This window comes from Hemicordylus capensis, chromosome 4 (genome assembly GCF_027244095.1).
Source record: "Hemicordylus capensis ecotype Gifberg chromosome 4, rHemCap1.1.pri, whole genome shotgun sequence".
Classification (NCBI taxonomy): domain Eukaryota; kingdom Metazoa; phylum Chordata; class Lepidosauria; order Squamata; family Cordylidae; genus Hemicordylus; species Hemicordylus capensis.
This window is the reverse complement of record NC_069660.1, coordinates 236,697,505-236,719,807: the sequence shown is the minus strand read 5'-3', so window position 1 is coordinate 236,719,807 and position 22,303 is coordinate 236,697,505. Positions and strand designations below refer to the sequence as shown.

Genomic DNA, 22,303 nt, shown 5'->3' with positions numbered 1-22,303 from the left:
AAAATGAATGGAAGGGTCCATTTAGCTATCATCTATATATTTATTTCTCCTGAGTGTGCCATGGAATGTGCATCCCGGCAAGCCATCTGATTGGCTGGGGCTCAGGCCAATGGCAGCGGCGGGCCGGCCTGTTGGCCCTGGGACTGGCTGGCACTGGGGGAGGCAAGCGGCAGATGCGGAGGCCAGCGGCGGGCCACCGAACTGGTACTTGGCCCCCGGCCCGGCAATGGTGGCCGCGAGCCTGGTTGCAGCAAAGCGGCGGTGGGCCTGGCCAAGGCGGTGAGGCGGGCCTGGATACTGGGGCGGAAGGTGGGGTTGGGGGAAGAGGTGGCTGGCCCCAAAGAGGCCAGCCGCAAAGAGGCCGGCCGCAGAGACTGGCAAGAGGTGGCAGTGGGCCCAGCAGGCTGCAGAGGCGGTACTTGGCATGGTGGGCCCGGCCGCAAAGGGGGCACTTGGCCCGGCAGCGGGCCAGGCCGTGGAGGCGCTGGGCCCGGCACGGAGGCAGCTCTCAGCCAGTCAGCGCCGGGACCAGCCGCCGAGGCCAGGAGCCCGTGGGAGGCTGGGGTGGGAGGGAACCGGGCGGCGGGACTTTCCTGTTCGTAGCCTGGGAGGAGGAGCAGTGGCCTGGTAAGTAGAACTTTAAAAAATCCAGAGGGAGGAGAGAGTGGAGGAGGGGGGAGGGGAAGAGGGAGTGGGGCTGGGGGGGAGGGGAAGAGGGAGTGGGGCTGGGGGGGAGGGCAAGAGGGAGTGGGGCTGGGGGGGAGGGCAAGAGGGAGTGGGGCAGGGGGGAGGGCAGGGCAGGGGAGGGCAAGAGAGCGTGGGGGTGGGGGGAGAGTAAGAGAGTGGGGGAGGGCAAGAGAGAGTGGGGCAGGAGAGAGGATCAGGGGGGAGAGGAGGGAGGGCAAGAGAGGGTGGGGCAGAGGGGAGAAGGGGAGGGCAGGAGCAGGGGGAGGGGAGGAGAGACTGGGGCAGGAGGGTGAGAGAGAGAGGAGGGAGGGGGAGGGAGGGCAAGAGAGAGTGGGGTGGGCGGGAGGGTGCGAGTGGGGTGGGAGGGAGGGGAAGAGGGGCAAGAGTGTGGGGCAGAAGGGAGGGAGGGGGAGTGGGGCAGGAGGGAGAGGGGAACAGCTGGCCCCAAAGAGCGCACAGATGCTCTGTGCGGGTTGGCTAGTAACAGGAGAAATTTCCATGGGCAGAACAGAGGTTGAGCAATGAGAAACAGCTCTGGGTAAGTGGGGCCAGGCTAAATTGTGATGGAAATAGTTTGCAGTATAGGAGTGACTTGTAGCACTCCACTTTTTGGAAGCACCAGCTGTCAAACCCACAGCTTGGGAAATGCTGAAAAAACTGAACCTTTCTCTAAAAATATGCAGGATGTCTCAGGATCTGACTGGTTGGAAGCCCCTATTATCTATTCTATTAAAGATCTGTGCTTTTTTTTTTTTTTTTAAAGGCAAATGTACTGCAATTCTCTGAAACTGACCAGAGATTAAAGAATTATACAACACTACTTCGAAAGAGCTGTTAGTATAGTTTACCCAAAAACCAGCTCCTTTTTGACTGTTATACCATAAAGAAAACAATTTCGCAAGGGGGGACAAAGGAAATAATTTGTGAAAAGGCTGGTTCCCCCCGCCCCCATTTAATTGTCTAAATTATAGTTCCACATATATTTCCCTTTACTATTTCCAGATTCTAGTTATCTATTAGGGAACCAAGAACATACTTCACAATGTTTTCAGGCAAATTTGAAAAATGAACACAAGCTGTTTGACACCTATCAAAAGGCTGGAAATAATTCACCTAAAATATTGGGTGGAAAATGAACATTGATTATTCATTAAGCCCTTAAGAGACAGCAAGGAGTAAAACGGTTAGGTATTAGAGCAAATCGCTCAGCTAGCTATTGGGTCACAAGCCACAACACTGTAAGCATATACAGGACTTGACTGCTTTCTTGGCTGCTTTTGTAGTTATTTCATTAAATCTATATATATATAATTCTCTAAGGTGTACCCATGGCTAATCCCGTGCACGGCAGCTCTCATGAGAGTTCATGAGCAGAAGCACCTGTTTGGGCAGTGGGGATTCTGTTACCGTCCAGGCCTGATTTATATACTAAATATTCTCATTAGCTAGTATACAAAACTAGGTCTGGCTCATAGTGTCACCAAGTGACCAAGTTCTTTTATATTAGTGACCATGTATGATCTGGGCGCATGGAAGAAAGGAGATCAAACCATTCCTCAAAGATTCAATGGGCTTTATTGAGTATAAGAGACTAACAACATAATCTAGCAAAGCAGAACACATCAATATCAGCAACAGTATTTCCTAGCCAGCACGACTTTTCCACGTGTTCCTAACTACATATGTGTGTGCATTAAATCTTCCCAGAGCCTAATACAATTCAGATACAGACAGAAAAAGTGGGGGGGGGAGGAAGGAAGGCTAAGGGCTGCTATGGTTTGGGGGATCAGAAATTAGTAGGGGGAGAGGTGAAGGGGGGCAGGGAGAGGTGAAGGGGGGAAGGGGAAGGGATGAGGGGATTCCAGGCTTGTAGGAGCAGCATATTTACCAGGATCAGAAACTTGAGAGCGCAGGATCTTTCAGCTGAAGGAGGTCTCTGGCTGGAGACAGGAGTTGTTGCAGTGCTCAAATCATGGCTGAGAGTCAGAGCACCATGGCTGGGGGGAAGTCTTGACTTCTCACTGTGCAGTAGAAGTCACAGACAGTTCCTGTCCATGGACAGAGTTCCTGCTGTCGCCCCGCGGCTTAGCAGCAAACTCTGGGATGGCGTGTGAGCAGATCTTGTTGTAGGCACAAGATTGCTAATCTGCCATGTCCAGAGACTCCTTCTTATAGTGGTTCCATCCTTTGATGTCCACTTGAGTCTTCTGGATGACAAAAGGCATTTATTCCTGCTATCCTCTGAATATTGTCTTTTAATTACCAAAATTAGCTCAGGATATTTGGTCAGTTCAGAGAGATCTCAATCTCATCTTCTGTTAGCTGCTATCTTGAGGAGGGGACATAGTCCAAAGCAAATCCGCATCCCAGATGTGCTAGCCTGGTCCCAAAAGGTGTTAAAAGTCAGGAGTTAGTGAGAGAATTAGTTGTGAGACAGCAATTACATTATTTCTTGTGTACCTCTATCTAGTGTGTATTTAAAACAAAAGAATATTCAAAGTAACATCAAAAGGGGCACATGTGAGTTAATCAACACATTTGGACATGGCAGGAGCATCCTGTTACTGGACAACAGGTTAATTTCAGCAGTGTGAAACTGGTAATTAAGCCTGACCCATTGTGTCTCAGTGAGTTTCCACAAACATTGATAGACAATGCTAGATTACTCCTGTCTCTACAAATCATTTACCAGGCAGTACCCAGGCAGATCTAATTGAACTCTTAATATAAAATGAAATCAGACACAGGCCTATATTCCATATACTTCTGGCATCCATAACAATTCCATATGCAGATAGGGAGGAGGAGTCTGTGAGAACAGAAGCATCATGGTGATTGGGCAGTGGGAATTCCATATGCAGATAGGGAAGGGGAGCCTGTGGCACCATGGTGATTGGGCAGTGGAGATTCCATATGCAGATAGAGAGGAGCCTGTGATGGCCTGTGATTGAAATGCAACTGTTACTGGTTGGAAGATGTTCTTGAGCAAGCGGTAGCAGTACAACTTCAGACATTTTTGGAGGATGCAGCAATTCTTAATCCCTTCCAGTCTGGGTTTTGGCCTGGGTGTGGGGTAGAAACGGTCCTTGTCGCCCTGGCTGATGATCTCTGTCGCCAGCTTGATAGGGGAGGGTTGGTGCTGCTGTTGCTATTAGATCTCACAGCAGCATTCAACACTGTGTACCATGATATTCTGGCCCATCACATAGCTGATGCTGGGATTCGAGGCGTGGCCTTGTTGTGGCTGCTTTCCTTTCTACAAGACCAGGGATATAGGGTGGCAATGGGCGATGAGAGGTCTTCACGTCAGGTATTAACATGTGGTGTCCCCCAAGGGGCTATTCTCTCACCCTTGCTGTTCAATATTTATATGCGGCCACTAGCAAAGCTGGTGAGGAGTTTTGGGCTAGGGTGCCACCAATATGCGGATGACACCCAGCTTTTTCTGCTGATGGATGGCAGGGCTGAGGACACCATAGCCCAGCTGATCAGGTGTTTGGAGGTGGTCACAGACTGGCTGAGGCAAAGTTGTCTACGGCTTAATCCAGATAAGACTGAAGTTCTGTGGCTGGGCCCGAAGAGGCCGGGGGAGAGTTTTCAATTACCGACCCTTGATAGTGCTTGTTTGATACCTCAGCCTACTGTGAAGAGCCTGGGCGTGATTCTTGATGCCTCTTTGAATATGGAGGCTCACATCATGGAGGTCGCTCAAAAGGTCTTTTTTCAGTTACACCAAATACAGTGGCTGGCCCCCTATCTGTCCCCTCTGGATTTGGCCACTGTGATCCATGCAACGGTCACTTCCAGGTTAGATTCTCGCTTTATGTGGGGCTGCCACTGCGCTTAACTCGGAGATTGCAACTGGTGCAGAATGCAGCGGCCAGGGTCCTTACTAAGGCGCCTTGGCAAGCACATGTGACACCTTTGCTCGTTCAGTTGCACTGGTTGCTGGTTGAGTCCCGGGTTAAGTTAAAGGTCTTAACCTTAACATTTAAAGCCCTACACGGTATGGGCCATCTATACCTCCAAGACCGCCAGGTTCGATATGTCCCTCGCCGGGTTCTGAGATCAGCCACAAATAACGCCTTGGTGATCCCGGGCCCTAGGGATATTAAATTGCAATCAACGAGAGCCAGAGCCTTCTCAGTGGTGGCCCCAACTCTATGAAATGGTCTCCTGGATAATATCAGAGCTCTCCATAATCTGTTGGCCTTTCATAAGGCATGTAAGACTGAAATGTTCCGCCAGGTTTTCGGTCGCTGAGATAGCTGGTCATAGAGTGCTCTTGTAATCCATAGTTGTTATGTCATGTGGAATGAGTATTGTATGGTGTTGTGGTTTATGAGGCTATGTAAGATATATTTTAATGAAATTGTGTTGTGTATATTATTGCTTGTAAGCCGCCCTGAGTCCTATGGGAGTAGGCGACATATAAATAGAGATAGATTGATAGATAGATAGTAGAGGAGAGAAATCTATATAGATATATAGAGCATAGTGGGCAAGGGTCTGTGAAGAGAGGGGTTGTGAGGGAGAAAAGAGCCCCTTCAGGAGAAGGAGGCTTCTGTTGTGTGAATCAGATGAGGAAACAAAATGAACAAGATTTGTTAACTCAGGAAGGGGGAGGGAGAGAAAAAGAGAAGGACAGAGAGAGAGAGAGAGAGGAGGGGAAGAGAGAAAGAAGGAAGGGCGAGGGATGGTCCCAAGCCTGTCAGCAGCCTGAGGGGAACAAGTGGCCAAGGTGGTGCCTGCGGCAGCGAGGAAGGGCCTGGTCAACCACTGCTGCTGCTGCTCCTGTGGGGAGGAGGAGGATTGGGGCTTGGGTGAAGGCGGGGTGGTCTCTGGGGAAAGGGGGCTGCAGCTTGGCCAACAGGTGCCAGCAACACTGCAGCCACAACCAAGAGGGGTGAGGGGGATGGAGTAAAGGGATGGAAGAGTGACCAAGAGGGGTGAGGGGGATGGAAACAACAGGATGGAGGAAGAGGAGCAGGAATGTGGCTCAAGTGAGGGTGCAGAGATCTCTGACGTGAAGGGGGCTGTGGCAGGGGGTGAGGGGAGCAATCAGGTAGTAGCCTACAGATGCTCTGTGTGGGTTAAGCTAGTACAGATTACTTCAGCCAAACAAACAAACAAACAAACAAACAAACAAACAAGGTAAGCAGCAGTAGTTACCTCTGCTGTCAATAAGTAATCCCAAGGCAAACAGTAGCCTGACCATTTGAATATACATTTCTTGTGTTGCCAAGATTTGAAAAAGCTATCAAATATCTCAGGCTGTGAGCCTTCACAGTAAAGTGCTAGGCATGATCATTTTATTCTCTTAAAAGGAGTGAGTCTTGGTAGGGTTGGTGCAGGTTCCTCACCCAACCCGCCATGTTTGAGGTGATGAGATCAGTCCCAACCCAACCTTCCATCCTCTTGGCTGTTTCCCTTCAAATGTCTGGCTGCTCATCCCATCCCTGCCCCACCTACCTTGGCTCTTCCTTTTTCTCCCCTCCACCCTAGCTCTTCTCCCATCAGCTCTTTCCTCCCCATCTTTCCATTCGTACATGAAGCAAGCCACTTTTCCCACCTTGGCTTTCTCATCTCTCCTGAAGTCCACACAGCTCTTCCTGCTCCCAACCCAACCTGACCGTGTCCCTTTTCCTTACCTCACCCCATGGCAGTGTTCCAGCTGCCCTTCTCCTCCTCCATTCTCCTTTCTGGCTTTTCAAAAGCCAAAGGAAGGGAGTGAAGAGGAAGTGTGGAGGAGGAGAACAGAGTGCTGGGCTAGAACAGCCATAGCTGGGAGTAGAGGAGAAGAGTAGCAATGGTGGCGGTTGCTGCCCCAGACAAGGCTTGGGAGAAGTGCTGGTTGATGAAGGTGACTGGCAGGGAGCAGTCCGCCACCAATGCCAATCTGTCAACTGAGGTGGCCCTTCACCCAGCTCCACAAGTGAGCTAGCCGAGCTCCTTAGCACTTTGTTATCAGTGACTGCTACTAAGATATAAAGCAGGAGATTGCAAACGGGGGTGGGGGGAGATCAGTGGTTTTTGGTTACAGTTTACTATGCTTATCAAATGAATAAAGATAAATTAAATATTAATACAAGCAGATACAGAACAATGTGCTGTTTTGCTGGTGCACAATTCGAACAGAAGCTTGGGTGTCGTCCAGTATAATATGCGGTTTGTCTAGAAATGACAATCATTTGTCCATATAAAAATATGGAGAGAACTGAAAATAAAAAGGAGTCTCAGAACTGGTGCACAACAGATTTCCTCTCTCCGGGTTAAGAATGTAAAGCAGCTTGAACAAGAACAATGGTGAAACTAATTTCCAGTTTCAGTGTGGTACATTCTATCTAAATGTCCCTCACTTAGACCAGGCCCGCTAAAATTAAGGCCCAAGCCAACTGATTCAATTACAGCCCCCTCCCTATTTGCAATCCCTTGGGGAAATTTTAAATATTTGTTTTTGTGACTAATTCTCACTTCTTTGTACGAACATGTGCTCCTTTCAATAGTGTGGGTGAGGATGGGAGAAGGCCTGCATTGTTTTATGTTAGTCCAGCTTCCCTAGATTCAGACCAAAATACACATGATATTAAATGTCTTAAGGTGTAGTTAGAGGCTTGATAAGTTGCTGCTGTATGGAGCTGTAATTTGGATTGGGACCTCTGCACAGAAGAGAAAGAGAAAATGCAACAGCATTAACTGGTATTAACTTTAGTTAGGTGTTGGCAACCAGGACCAGGTTGGTTACAAATCCTGGATTAGGAGCAAATCCTGTTCATGTTGTTCATGTGTAAGCCCAGAGTTCCACTTGGTAGATTAGCCAAAATCTGTGGTCATTAGGACCTTGCCCCTCCCTTTCAGTGCAGTCCTGGGCATGTTTACTGGAAACTAAGCCCACCATTTTCAATGGCGCTTATTCTCAGGAAAACATGCATAGGATTGCAATAGGCAGGGATCATTCCTGCTATGCTGCAAATGGCCTTAGAAGCCTAGCACAACTAGTGAGCTAGATCCCTAGCCCACCCCAGCACCAAACACAGAGCCAGAGGTGAAAAGGAAGGAGTTGTTTTTGATGGTGGGCAGTGGTGGTCCCAGAGAGCCTCTGCAGCCCACACCAGAACAGCCAGTGCCAACCTTTGCCTCCAAAGCTATAAGGTAAGGCTGGCACTCACAGGTGGCAGCACCCCAAACTACTGCAGAACACCTCCAAAACCAGCTTGGAGCTAGAAAAGTGGGCAGAGACCATCCCATATCTGTACTGGGATAAAAACCGCTCTCTCCTCAGTTCTAAAATAGAGAGGATGGTAAACAGGGACTTCTGTTGTCACTCTTGATGATGGGGCACTTGCCTCCTTCCCTCACAAGGATGTTGAGAGAAATCATATTATCCTAGTTAAGGCCATTCATTACTCAACCAGAGACAAGGGTGGTGAGGGGAAGGTGGTGAGAATCTGTAGGATAGGGGAGGGAGGGCATAGCTCCATAGCCCATTTCCAATCTACTAGGCCCAAATTTTTAAGGTTCTGTCCACTAAAGGCAAGCCAAGTGTAAAAGCTTTAAATGATTATTCTAATGAAGTTTAATTACATTTGGGTAGGTTAAACATGAAGGACCTCTCCATATCTTTCATTTATAGAGGCCTGGAGTTCCAGGATCAAGTAAAAGTATTTGCTTTAAGTGTCCACTTTTTACAATAATGGCAACAGTGGTGGAATTTATCATTCCCCAAATAATTCTGGCTATGTTTTCCTGACTAATACATAGTTCTTTAAAACTGATCACACACACAAAAGTACAGCTTTATCTCTTTTAGCTGTTTCTATCTTGAGTTTTCTGCATTCTATGCACTAATTCTGCCTTTCAGTGATGTAGTATCATAGTCTTGGGAAGGTATTACATGTTCCAGGCTTCCTGCTCCTGGAAGGGTAGTCTATTACAGACTTACAAACCTAGTGCTTAACCAAGTATCCCATCATGTAAAAGATGTTTGATAGGCTTGCCTAGGCCTAACCACCTTCATATGATAGAGAGATAGATAGGTGAAAAAAATCTTTGGATATAGTATGGTCACAAATCCCATCAAAATCTTCCGTGAGTTCAAGATGTAGCTCTTCCTGTCTCCTAATGATCACCTAGTAGATTGACAGTAAAATTAGCAGCCTCACCAGTCAGTTGGGAAACCAGAAGTACCGAGTACTGGGCAGGAGATCCCAGTTTAAGATTAGACATTACCATCATAAGGAAAATGTCCTTATTAAAATCTGATTCCTTGAGGAGGGAAGTCAGTTTAGGCATCAGGTCCCCTACTTTGTCATAGTATGAACATTGTGGAGTATCTACACTAGTGGAAGTAAGATTATTTACTTTTTGGCTTTCCTTCAAGGTCTTCTCATTCACAGTTAAATTGCTGAATGAGTTAAGTAGCTTAATACCAGAAATTGCATGTTGATGTTAGAGAAAGTTTACTTAATCTCCTTAAATTCCACGAACAGCTTCTGTACTGGATTCCCTGTTAGTACACAGGTGGTTAAAAGCATGTCATAAGTGCTATAATTTCCTCTGAAAACAGAATTTTGAAATGGGAAATCTATTAAATTATTCATTATTGAGGGAAATCTATTACATTATTCATTACTGAATCTTCTTTGTGCAGGTGGTGCGGAAATACATTTATAGTAATCTATTTGAACCATTTGCCAATCAACTGGACAATTGTATGTAGCATCAGACTGGGAAGGTATTAATCTAAAACTCTCTGAGAATAGATTTCTGATTAGAAGGGGGGTGTCCAATAATAGCTTTGCATATAAATGGGGGAGCAATCTAGTTCCCCCATTTCTTGTAACTGTAGTTGCTTGTCTTCTAGTCAAAACTATAATTAAAGCAGAATAATTTTTTAGCCTAACTACTCAGCAGGTGGCTCTCTACATCCAAAAAAATCACTAATTATAAAAGATAGAATTCAATCTTTCCATTAGCTCCCTTATATAAACCTACACAAACACATACCTTCTGCCTCAGAAAACAGGCCTTTAAGATTAAAAATATATATATATTTGAGATACCCTCCAATACTTTTGTCCCTCCAAGGTGCTAAAGTGAGGTGGCAAATATCAATCAGGCAAAACATTTAAGTCAAATGGGTGAGGAAACCATGAGCTGCCAAAGCAATCTAGTGATATTTCTAAATTCTTGGGAGGCAATGGGATGCTTAACATTTCCCTCCTCCCCTCACCAATGTGCTCCCAGATAGGGCTGCTGACTGATGGCTACAATAACTTCCTGGCTGAGTGTAGAAGGACTGGGGACCTGCAAATAGTCTACAGGAGAACTACGGTACATGGAATATCACCTTATCAAACTGCTGTCCTTTGCTCTAGCTGCCTAGGAAGACCTGTGGTCCCTCCTGGTCTGCAGCATGCATCCATCTAGAGGCTGACATAATTGTTACCATTCAGCTGCTGTCCAAAGGACATGATGCCTTCAAAGAAAGGAGGATGAGGCAGAGCATTTTGGAACATTTCAGTCCTTGATAGAGGTAAATCCCCCTTTGCTGGCAGCCTCCATTACACATCAGTTATAACTTTATCCAAAACACTGCTGGCAAAAGCTTTTAAAGTTGTTCACGTCATGACACCTCGACTCAAAAGATAACACGAATTCCTTGTCCCTAGCTCTAAAGCTTGTCTCTCTCTGTTTTTCTGCTCTTGTACATGTTACGACCTACCTATAGCTTCTATTGCTCTAAATCTCCAAGCATGAGCCACTCAAAATATCTCTTGTTGTCTATAACAACTCCAACTGTTCTCCATTACTGCCCTCTAGGCCTAGAACTCCTGCCCTGCACAGCCTCTTTTGCTTTCAAATTCCTCTTCAAAACCCACCTTTTCCATGAGGCCTTTGGTTTAAGCCCTTAAAAACCTCACTTTTTTAGTATATGTGTCTTGCTTAGGCATAGGGTCCATTGGACAAGGGAGGGTAAATGTCTCTGGGCCTAGAGGGTCAGGGGGCCCACTGCAGAGGCCTCCTGCCTCCTAGGGGGCCTCTCAGTGATTTGGGAGGCTACTGCCCCACTGATATTTCTCACACAGGGATTTCAAACTGTGGCCCTTGTGCAGATGTTGGCCTACAACTCCCTTCATCCCTGGCTTTTGGCCACTGTGGCTGGGGATTAAGGGAGTTGTAGTCCAAAAACAGCTGGAGGGCCACAGTTTGACATCCCTACATTAGAACAATTAGAGCCTGGGGAACATGCATACGCATCTGCTCCTTTTCTCTTCTGCAGCAGTGGGGAGGGAGAGGGACCACCAGAAGCTGGTGCAGCGCTTTCTGTTTGGAGAACACAAAGTGGCGGCTCCACTGGCAACCATGCAGGGCTTGGTAAGGGCTGAGTTTCCCTCATCCCTTCTGAATGGAAGCGCTGTTTTGTAAAGTGCCCTTGGATTTACCGTCTCTGGACCTCATGGCAGATAGGAGGAAGAGGCAAGCAGGTTGTCCTTCACCCTTGCGCCTGAAATCAGTTGCAGGGGGCATGGTTTGTGGTGCTGGGGCGGGCGTGCGTGCGTGATAGGGGCCCCCTTCCTGCTCTTTGTCCCCAGGGAAGCTCACTACATCCCTGATGTCCTATCGTCTGCATCATGTGCAAGTCGTTTCCCTCTCTCTGGAAAGCCTGAAGCTCCTTCTCTTGAAGCAGAACTTCCAATCAAAAGCTTGTAAGTTTATATGTTCACATGCATCCACTCATATCTTTGCCTCTCTCTCCCTCTCTTTGTTTTCCCCATTGCCTATTTTATATTTTAGGCTCATTATTATTATTATTATTATTATTATTATTATTATTATTATTATTAATTATTATTATTATTAATTTGATTTTTATACCGCCCTTCCAAAAATGGCTCAAGGTGGTTTACACAGAGAAATAATAAATAAATAAGATGGCTCCCTGTCCCCAAAGGGCTCACATTCTAAAAAGAAACACAAGATAGACACCAGCAACAGTCATTGGAGGTACTGTGCTGGGGGTGGACAGGGCCAGTTACTCTCCCCCTGCTAAATAAAGAGAATCACCACAGTAAAAGGTGCCTCTTTGCCCAGTTAGCAGGGGAGGCATCTTTGCGGGCAGGCATCTGTCTATTTTTTATTATGAAACTCTGTAAGGTGCCACCAATGGTGTATATAAATAACAAAACAATAATAATAAAAGTAGATCATAATTCACAAAGACTGTGTGCACAAAGACTGTGCGAGCACAGAGGAGCAGATATTAGTTAAACACATGCAAAGATAACAATGCATACAATTTTAGACAAGTTTTGCACTGAGTGATTACCAAATTCTTTACCATCAATTCATCCAAAAAAGCATATAAGCAGAGAACATTATGCAAACCCCAGTTATAACATGGAAATTCTTTTCCATGAATAACACACACGTTACTACAATAAAATAAAATTCCTTAACATTGTCTGTTCTTTCTATATCCAAAATCATCATAATCCAAACTTGTGCTGATCATGTGTAAAAACCATTTCTTCCCACAAGGATATTTTGTTAAAACCCCTCAATTTGCTTCCAAAAACTCACAAGATGATTCAGACAAAGTACTATCACATTTCTTTGTGAATCACATGTGTGTTATAAAAGGTTGTTTTTAAAATGAAGAAGAAAACAGATAGAGGTCAGTCAAAGTATAGTTTAAAACTGTAGCTTGCTATGGAAGTAGCATTTCTGTATGTTTTCACAAATGATGATATGGCTGCTTTAGATAAGTGAGACCACCAGTTTGATTGAAGTTTTAAAAGTCCAAATCATTTTTAATCATTTATCAGACTATTTAAAGGATAAAAGTGTCAATAAAGGTACTTGGTCACTCTATTGGAATATATTTTCCATCAATACTTCTTTCTCTGAGAAATGTTGTCTAAAAGCATTCTGGAGACAATTTACAGACCACTTATACAAGTCTACTTTAGTTCTTCCAATGTAATGATCAAGAATAGTGTTAGCCCATAACACATAGGTCTAATGCAGACATATAATACTGCCTTATCTCCTAACTAAAAGCAGGATCCAGACTGTCATTGTATTGTACAGTGAGAAAACCTCTAAGTGGTTTGCACTGCTCTGCCGTGTTAAACAACCACTAGCAGAAGAAGAGGACTTCCATTCCAGAAGGTTGCACAAGGCATAACTAGTAGGCATGTGCACAAACATGTGTTCCTTTTCTGAACCGCCGAACCGGTTTGGAGGTCTGGCGGTGGCAGAGTTACCTTCTAAGGAGCAGAGAGAATGCCCTTACTCACCCACGCCCCGCCACGTTTCCCCTGCTGGTGCTGCCAAAACCACTGGTGCGGGGCTGCTGCATACCTCCTTGCAGCCCCGGTCAGCATAAAACCAGAAGTGCCCGAAGCACATGCGCTGCCAAACCATCTAACCGATGGTTCGTGTACGTCCCTAATAGCTAGAGGTTGTACAGCATTTTCTGCTAGTACAAGCATTAGTCTGGAACAGAGGTTTCTTTCTTCATGCAACATCCTTCTGATATAACATCTTGCTAGTTCAAGCATGTTATGCTAGCACAACATTAGTCTTGATTCTGATCCATGATTAGGAGTACCCTGCTAGATCACACAGTCGTCCGTCTTTCTCACATGCAAATTTGCTTTCCTTTTCAGAGCTAACCATGATGTAGTGTTGGATCTGTGCCAGTATTTGAACTAACCATGGTTAGCTTCAAAGTGGATTTCTAAATTGTGGCTGGAGCTAACCATGGCTTGCAAAAATGTAAATGCTAATTACGGCTAGTTCTGAAAACCAAAACAGAAGCAAAAGGGAGGAGGGAGTTAGTTAGGAGCGCACAAGTTAGTTGGGTTTTCCTCATCTCCTTTCCACGTATGGTAATTTAAATAGCCCTTCTCTGCTTTCTAATATTATTATGATTTAACTAATCTTACAGATGAATACATTATTCCCTCTGTGTATATTTCAAATTATATTTAAATAGATCTTTCATAACTAGGATTTGAAAGACAACCTTCAGGTTCCTTTCTTACATGAAAATTAAAAACCAACAAATGGAATGGAACACAGTTTACAGTTATCACAATAACCACGTCAGGTGCTGTAGCACTTTTTACCTGACAAGTCAAAACTGTAAGACATGCTAAGAGGCCGGATTGCTGGAAAGAAAAGAAAGAAAAGAAACAAAAATGACAAAAGAAAAACAGTTTTGTTGTTAAGGAAACAAAGGAAACAAAGGGTTAGTTTTATGAGAGACAATTTAAACCTTAATATACAGGTCAATATAAATCTGAAACATGCTAGACACTTTTTCTTTACTAAGGTAAAGGTGTAAGTGTAGACACTTCAACAACATAACTGGAGGTTGCAAATACATTAGCACCTCAATCCTAAATGTATTCACTTGGCAACAAGGACCAGTTAAAATGTTGTTCACTCAGGATATAGAGCACAAGAAATCCCTTTCTTGTGGTGATGGTACACACGAGAAAGTAATGTTTAAAATATCCTTACTACACATGCAGCCCTCAGCATGTTTATCATCTACCTGCCAGTATTAAAAGTTCCTAAATTTTCAACTAAAGGATTTTGACTAAAGGAATTTGCAAGGGGGGGGGGAATCAATCCTTTAATCAATATATGTTTTGAGATGAAAAACGGACAATTTCCCTTCACTCCTCTCCTGCTGTGCATCTTGAATTTTATTGTTATTTATTTGTTGTTTGTAAGCCTCAGGGTAGAGCCTCTGTCTCTCTTTTTAATTTATGCCCTGAGAAATAACATGTCTCTGAAAAGTGAGTTTAAAACCACATTCAAATAAAAGTTAATGCACTGTAGGTACATAATTAGAAGTAACGTGTGAGAAAAAGGAACTTGGATCAACCAAATGAGGGGCAGTAGTATTTGCATAAGCATTCCAATTGACATTGTTGTTCTTAATGCAAAGCAATGGGAGTTTTAAATGAACCACTCTATCCTATGTGCATTTACTTGGAAATAGATCTCGCCAACCTCAGTAGAACTGGCATACAATTTTAGCCTAATTCTGTGATCCTATGCACATTACTTGGGAGTAGGCTCCACTGAACTGAGTAGGGTTTATTCCTGCCTAAGTATGCATGGGAGCAGGCTACACTGTTATTTTTATTCACTGCAAACTGGAGCTTTGCCACTGTTCCTCAATTTTGCCAAGTATAGTTTTGATGTTTTCTTGTGAATTTTAAAATCAAATTTTAAATTGATTTTTATTTGTTAGATGCCTGAGTTGGTTTTTAACAAAGATAAGGCAGGATATAAAACGTAACACAAATTAAAACAAAATAACTATATCTTTTGAATATTATAGTCCTTTTCTGTTACATACTATGTTTAAAAATATAATATGAGTTAGCTTATGAAGAGAAGAACTTGGGGCAAATCTATGGTCTTTCAATATGAGGTAAAGGAGGAAGACAGAAGGAGAACAGCTATGAGGATTATCTGGACCCTTTTCAATCTGGCTTCCGCCCCGGGTATGGGACTGAGACTGCCTTGGTCGCTCTAGTGGATGACCTACGCCGGGAACTAGACAGGGGGAGTGCGTCCCTGTTGGTTCTGCTGGACCTCTCGGCGGCGTTCGATACCATCGACCATGGTATCCTTCTGGGCCTCCTCTCGAGTATGGGAATCGGAGGCACTGCGTTGCAGTGGTTCCGGTCCTTTCTTGAGGGGAGGGTCCAGAAGGTGGTGCTGGGGGACTACTGCTCGGCCCCGTGGCCGTTGGCCTGTGGGGTCCCGCAGGGTTCGGTCTTGTCCCCCATGCTGTTTAACATCTACATGAAGCCGCTGGGAGAGGTCATCCGGGGATTTGGACTGAGTTGTCAGCAATATGCGGATGACACTCAGCTCTATCTCTCCTTGTCATCTGATCCTAGGGAGGCGGTGGATGTCCTGAACCGGGGACTGGAGGCCGTGATGGGTTGGATGTGGGCTAACAAACTGAAATTGAATCCGGATAAGACGGAGGTGCTGTTGGTCAGTAGGAGAGCCAATCGGGATGTGGAGATTTTACCAGTTCTGGATGGGGTTGCACTCCCCTTGAAGGAACAAGTACGCAGCTTGGGGGTACTACTGGACCCGGCTCTGCTTTTGGAAGCTCAGGTGGAGGCGGTGGCCAGGGGTGCCTTTGCACGGCTTCGGCTGGTGCGCCAGCTGCATCCCTTTCTCGAGAAGGCAGATCTGGCCACGGTTACCCACGCCTTAGTCACGTCGCGGCTGGATTACTGTAACGCGCTCTACGTGGGGCTGCCCTAGAAGAATATCCGGAAACTGCAGCTAGTGCAAAACGCGGCAGCGAGGGTGTTATCCAGAGCTGCCCGTTGGGAACATATCACCCCCATTTTGAAAGAACTGCACTGGCTACCGGTTCGTTTCCGGGTCCAATTCAAGGTGCTGGTTTTGACCTTTAAAGCCCTAAACGGTTTGGGCCCAGGGTATTTGAGGGACCGCCTGCTCCCAAGGGTTGCTGCCCGCTTGACGAGGACATCTGAGGGGGCCCTGCTCCGGGTGCCGACAATGAGAGAGGCCCGGCTGTCGTGCACTCGGGACAGGGCCTTCTCTGTTGCTGCCCCCAGACTCTGGAATGCTCTCCCAGTGGTCATTCGCTCCTCGGACTCCATCATGGCTTTTAGAAAGCTTGTAAAGACTTGGCTTTTTACCCAGGCTTTTACATAATCGTTTTTACTGCTGCTTCTGGGTGTTTTTATTTCTTGTATTGTTTTATGCCTGTTTTTATATGTTTTTATACTCTTAGCATGTTGTTTTTATTGTGTTTTTATTGTATGTTTTTAACTTTTGTAAACCGCCTTGGGGCTATATTTTAACGAAAGGCGGTATAAAAATGCAAAAATAAATAAATAAAATAAATAAATAACTCACAAGAAACAAAACTGTATTTTTGTGTTTCATTACGTTTATCTTTGTTTTGCTCTTTTCCCAGACATTTTCCTAGATTTATTACAACTTGTGTTTTAAAATCCCTTATGTAGCACTATCATGTTCAAACATCTCAATTTTGAGACATGTAATTTAAGGGGAGTGTCTGACATACAGAAATATTTGGTTTTTTTAAACAATATTTCCCTTTGTTACAGGAAACCTCAGTCAAGAGAGTTGTGAACAGTGCTCAGATTCAGGTTTAACTCAAGCAGAAAACAATACAAGCTCTGAATACAAACTTACTTTCTGAAACTTAAAAGTTAAAAAAAAGTTAAAACTAACTTTACAGTTAGGTGCAGATTAAAATTAGTCAGAAAGAGACTAATCTAGTAGAACTAATCACATAAAGAACTTCCCGAAAATATTTTAAAGCTAAATCAGCATGTTTAAGCAAGCACTCAACCATTCTATGCCTTTTGGATAACAATTCTTTCTGAGCAAGTAAAGATCACTAGACCATTAAACCACAGATTATGTTCCAAATATGTTTGAAATGAATGACTGTACTATTATTACTATTATTACTATTATTATTATTATTACATTTATATCCCGCTCTTCCTCCAAGGAGCCCAGAGCAGTGTACTACATACTTGAGTTTCTCCTCACAACAATCCTGTGAAGTAGGTTAGGCTAACTTTATCTTTATCTTCTCCTAGCATTGCTGTGGGTGCCAATGTGATATAACTTGAGTAATTCATACATTTTGCTTCAGATTAGATTTCTATTGTTGAGATATCTCACGTTCCCAGGAAATAAAACTTTAACATATCCTTGGTTTGGATGATACCTTAATCAGTCTATGAGATAAGACAATAATCAGTGTCAAGAGCACCCATCATGTCATCTTCTGTGGATATCCCAGGGGCCTCCTTTATCATGGGGGGATGGGCGATCCAAATGGCCACTCTAAACGCACTCCAAATACTAGTTTGAACAAGTACTTTGAGCTTGTGTAGAGCGGCCCTTCAGATGAACATCCATCCCCAGTGCAATAAAGCGTTATGCTGGGAGGACATTGGGATGTATGCAGAAAAGACATCAGGATGGCTGTGCTCTCAGCATGTTGCCTTTTTAATTATGTGGTTCAGCAAGGTATCATACAAGGCAGTCCATATTTGGGGAAGGTCCAGCTAGCTAGTACCCCTGTTGCTACTTTGATCACAAGTGAAATGAAGTTGTATGTCACAGGCACATACCTGTTACCTTTAATGCTTTAGCATTTGAACACTGGACCACGGTACTACTTCAGCTTAGGAACACTCATCTGGTCTTTTTACTAAAGAGTCATGGTACAGTTATAAAGCAGATTTACACAGAAGGGTCAGTCTCAATTTCTGGCTTCTCCAGTTACACCTAGGAAACACCTCTAGAGACCTGCTGCCAGTTAGGGTGGAGAATACTGACCTAGATGGACTAATGGTCTATATAAGGCAGCTTTATATGTTCAATCCAGTACTCAGAGATAAAATCTACAACTTGCCAAAGTACCAAAACTACGGCATTATTGATAGCTAAAGCTGGAGGGGAAAGAGTTTAGAGAAAACAAAGGAATAAGTAACATGCTGCACTGTGTGATAAGAAAACAATCTTTGCTATTTGTCAATAAAGTAGCAGAAGATCACTCCTACAATCATTATTATGGCAGTTACATTTTCCTAGACTGATATCAGAGCTCCATGTATCATCCAGAAAGCAATCAGAGTTGCTAAGGAGGTAGGCATCCCGGTTTGTAAACAGCTCTATTTTGCATTTGTCTGAGAGCAGGAAGAACTCTATGGGCATACTGAAACTTTCAAATCTGCATGGACAAGTCATTTAGATATACTCCTGACTTATCAAAATTAAGATATTTTGTTTTCATTCTGTTTCAATGGCTGATTAGAAAATAATCCATCATTTCAGGACTCTTTGACAGCCTCTAAATCAGAAAAGAGCAGCAAGGGATAAGTTAAGTCAAATGGAAAGATGATAACTTTATGAAAGCATACATAATTAATACAGAATAATTGTTAGCACACCACATCCAAGACCAATATCAAAATCAAATAACTCACCTAGCCTGCTACGCCTGATCTCATCAGGAGAGACCGGTCTCAGCTTTCGTTCAGATTTTATTTCTTCCAGTATTCTTTCATGCAGGCTACGTGGCCGTGGTGGGGTTGGTTTCAGTTTTCTTGCAGAAGCCTTGAGAATATTAACAGAAATGTAGAAAAGTTACACCAGTCAGGAATTTCACAAGAGAGATATTCAGCAACAGATTACCATGGACCAGTCTTATTCAAACTAAAATATGCACACATTTGTTTCTTAGAACTGAAACATCACAGGCTCTGATCATTACGGGCAGCATCTATAGTGGTGCATATGTAATAAAAAGTTAGAAGAAACACTTTCCTTTTTCTCATCCTCCTTTGCGCATTCCCCAGAAAAGCATTTCTGAGGGTCGGTGTGGGATGCCATGCTGGTGGTTGCAGGAGGAGGAAGGAGATGCTTAGTGACAGCTTCTGCTTTGCTAGTGGAAGGTGTCTGTGTGTGGTTTCCAGGGTCTCCCCCCTGCTCCTGCAGCCACCAGTGGCATGGCATCCCACACCATTGCAGAGGATCCTTCAACCCTCAGGGATAGCTTTTCCATCTTCAGGGAGGAGGGTGGAAAGAGCACAAGAACTGCTTCTGTAACCTCTTTGTTACATGCAAACTACTGTGAATGCTACCCTACATTTCTATAAAGTTTCTTTCTATAGAAACTGTGTATAGAAACAATATATCACAATTCACAGTTTAAATACTTAGGCAGGGAACCAGGGAGACCTGTGCACAAAGTGCTTGGGTTGCCTCATAGTAAGTTGCTTAGAAGGAACCCTGACTTTTGAGGGGCTTTGGGAGGAGCTGCCGTTAAAAGGAGGTCTGAAAAGCCCTGTGTACAAAGGAGACAGGGTGAGGGCAGAAAACCAGTAGAGTCTACAAGCCTACAAGTCCAAATGACAGAACTGGACAAAATGAATTACATCTCCTCATTCTCAGGATCTATAGACACAAACACAAATCAAAATGGACATTATTAAAGCATTGGAGATAGTGCAGATGTGGAATCTGACAGGCAGTTAAAAAAAACACCCACCAATAGGTTTGTTATGAAGGTTCATCAAATAAACAGGGAACTTTCTTGCACAACAAGTGCCTGTCTACTGATCACACACATGTTGGATAGAACAAAACATATAGTAAGAGGACAAGGAGAGAATACATTTGGGCATATTTTACCCTAGATACACAGCACAATGAGAATGTGGATGAGCAACTGAGACACACACTGCCTAGGGAAAAATGGGAGAAGAGTGTAAGACCCAGGGAGTGAAAACCTACTGAGGGCAATATCTGTCAGGAAGGAGTGCAAAGGCTGCTCAGAATTAAAAACAAAGTCTTTCATTTTTTAAAAAAAATATTACTGGAACCTTTATTAACCTTTGGAGAAATTCATCTTAAGGATGGCAGGAGTTAGGTTACAAAGAAAAGGTTTGTGTTTTTCCATATTCCAAGCATTTTGCAGATATGAAGTGGGAGAAGCTTCATTTTAAAAGTGCTAATTTTTTCAAGATAACCTCTTCTCCATTATGGAATTCAGCCTTCACCCTGAGCAAGACTGTTGCAGTGACAAGCATTTGGTGCCAGATAAGAGAGGAAACAAAACAACTTAGTCATGCAACCTGAACTAGGTGCATGCACAGACCATGTTGCCAGTAAACTAGGGTTTGGGCCACGTGAAAAGCACCCATCTACAGTATCAGATGCAATAACAGCACGAGACTATGGGATCGTAGTCTCCACGAACTTTTAACCTCAGCACTGGCATGAGTTAAGCCCTAGGCAGAGTCTGGCAGTATGCCTACAGGTCCAAGTGTCAACAAACTGAAACAGGACGCACCTACGCCTTCTCTAACAGAGGTAAAGCTGGCTAACTAGACATCTCAAATCAAATAGTTCTGGGAGCAGATAATCCCACCCCCGAGATAGCAGTTGGAATGCTTTGCAGAAGAAGCACAAATATGGCCATTTCTCACCCCCATAAATTTGTCAATTTGGCTAACAAAGATAAGGGGTGAACTGCTCATAAGTAAATAGAAGATGTGCCTCTTACATCTGGGGCATCATGGTCTTGAGATAGCAACCAAACTCCCATTCTCCTCATATGTATGGACATTTACACAGCCAGCCTTGCCTTTGTCCATGAGGACACACCTGCAGTGACTCATCCATCTCTACAATGGACACTTTTGTTTTGCAAAGATCTCCCTGCCCCACAGGGTGGGATAGGCACCTGACTGCATCAACAACTGCCTCAGGGCACATTTTGCAGTGCATTTGCCCCAAGAGAGCCACATGGAATCAGAATCCATTTGATTCTTGGAGGTTGCTAAGCCACGGACTTTCACAAAGAGGCGAACTGTGGCTGCTGCCCTTTGTCCCTCTTCCCTGCTGCACCGTTCTCTACTCGTAAGAAGGCACCTTGCTGAACCTTCGCGCACCGAATGCACCCAGGAAGAATAGGTAATACGAACATCTCTAGCCAGCCATCCTTAAGCTTCCTCGCCTCTTTCTCTGCCTCCCTCCCTGGTCTCCAGGCACTTCCTAGTGAAAGCCTCCAATTAGACTCTCTCCCTCTCTTAGAAACATTAGCCCAAGTTATAAAATTTGCTAAACCAAACTCTTTTGCCTTCTGTATTTCCCCATGTCTACCCCAAAATAAAGCTTTGAAACTTTAATTATGTCTCATCTTTTCCAATACACCAAACCTGCTTAAATTGATGCTGTGACAGAACTGCATCCCCATTCAAGACTTTGAATTAATTTCTCCGCTTTAGCCCAAAAGCATAGCCAAAGTGCCTAGCCTATTTATTTATTTATTGTTAAATTTGTATACCGCCTTTCATTAAAACAATCCCAAGGCGGTTCACAGAAAAGATAAAAACAAGACAATTAAAAATGACACAAAATAGTAAGCTAAAATATAAAACAAATCTGACTAAAAATTTAAAATTTAAGCATAAGAACTGTACAAAATACAGAGAAGCAGCAGGGATGATCATATAAAAGCCTGGAAAGCCAAGATTTAACACTCTTTAACTGTGATGGAGACCAAGGAGTAAATAGCCACCGGAGAGCATTTCAGATTCTGGGAGTTGCAACAGAGAAGGCCTTGTCCTGCGTGCACGACAGCCGAGCCTCCCTCATTGTCGGAACCTGGAGCAGAGCCCCCTCAGATGACCTCATCAAGTGGGCAGCAACCCTTGGGAGCAGGCGGTCCCTCAGGTATCCCAAGCCCAAATTGTTAAGAGCTTTAAAGGTCAAAAATAGCACCTTGAATTGGACCCAGAAACAAACTGGTAGCCAGTGCAGCTCTTTCAAAATGGGTGTGATGTGATCCCAGCAGGCAGCTCCAGATAAAATCCTAGCTGCCGCATTTTGCACTAGCTGCAGTTTCCGAATATTCTTCAAGGGCAGCCCCATGTAGAGTGTGTTACAGTAATCCAGCCGTGGCGTGACTAAGGCATGGGTAACCGTGGCCAGATCTGCCTTCTCGAGAAAGGGACGCAACTAGCACACTAGCCAAAGCCATGCA

The 22,303-nt window shown here is 44.3% G+C and overlaps 1 protein-coding gene across 6 annotated transcripts in view; it reads right to left on the bottom strand.

Annotated features, from left to right (window-relative positions):
• The window catches only part of SPIRE1 (spire type actin nucleation factor 1), a 151,051-nt gene that overhangs the window by 31,047 nt on the left and 97,701 nt on the right, over positions 1–22,303 (bottom strand). For 5 of the 6 annotated variants that reach the window (XM_053245019.1, XM_053245016.1, XM_053245017.1 and 2 more), the window contains 2 exons: positions 18,741–18,870; positions 13,824–13,865 (listed from right to left, as the gene is read on the bottom strand). In XM_053245019.1, the coding sequence (XP_053100994.1) occupies positions 13,824–13,865; positions 18,741–18,870 (172 nt within the window). The remainder of the gene's footprint in view (positions 1–13,823; positions 13,866–18,740; positions 18,871–22,303) is intronic. The other variant, XM_053245018.1, reaches the window with a different exon arrangement.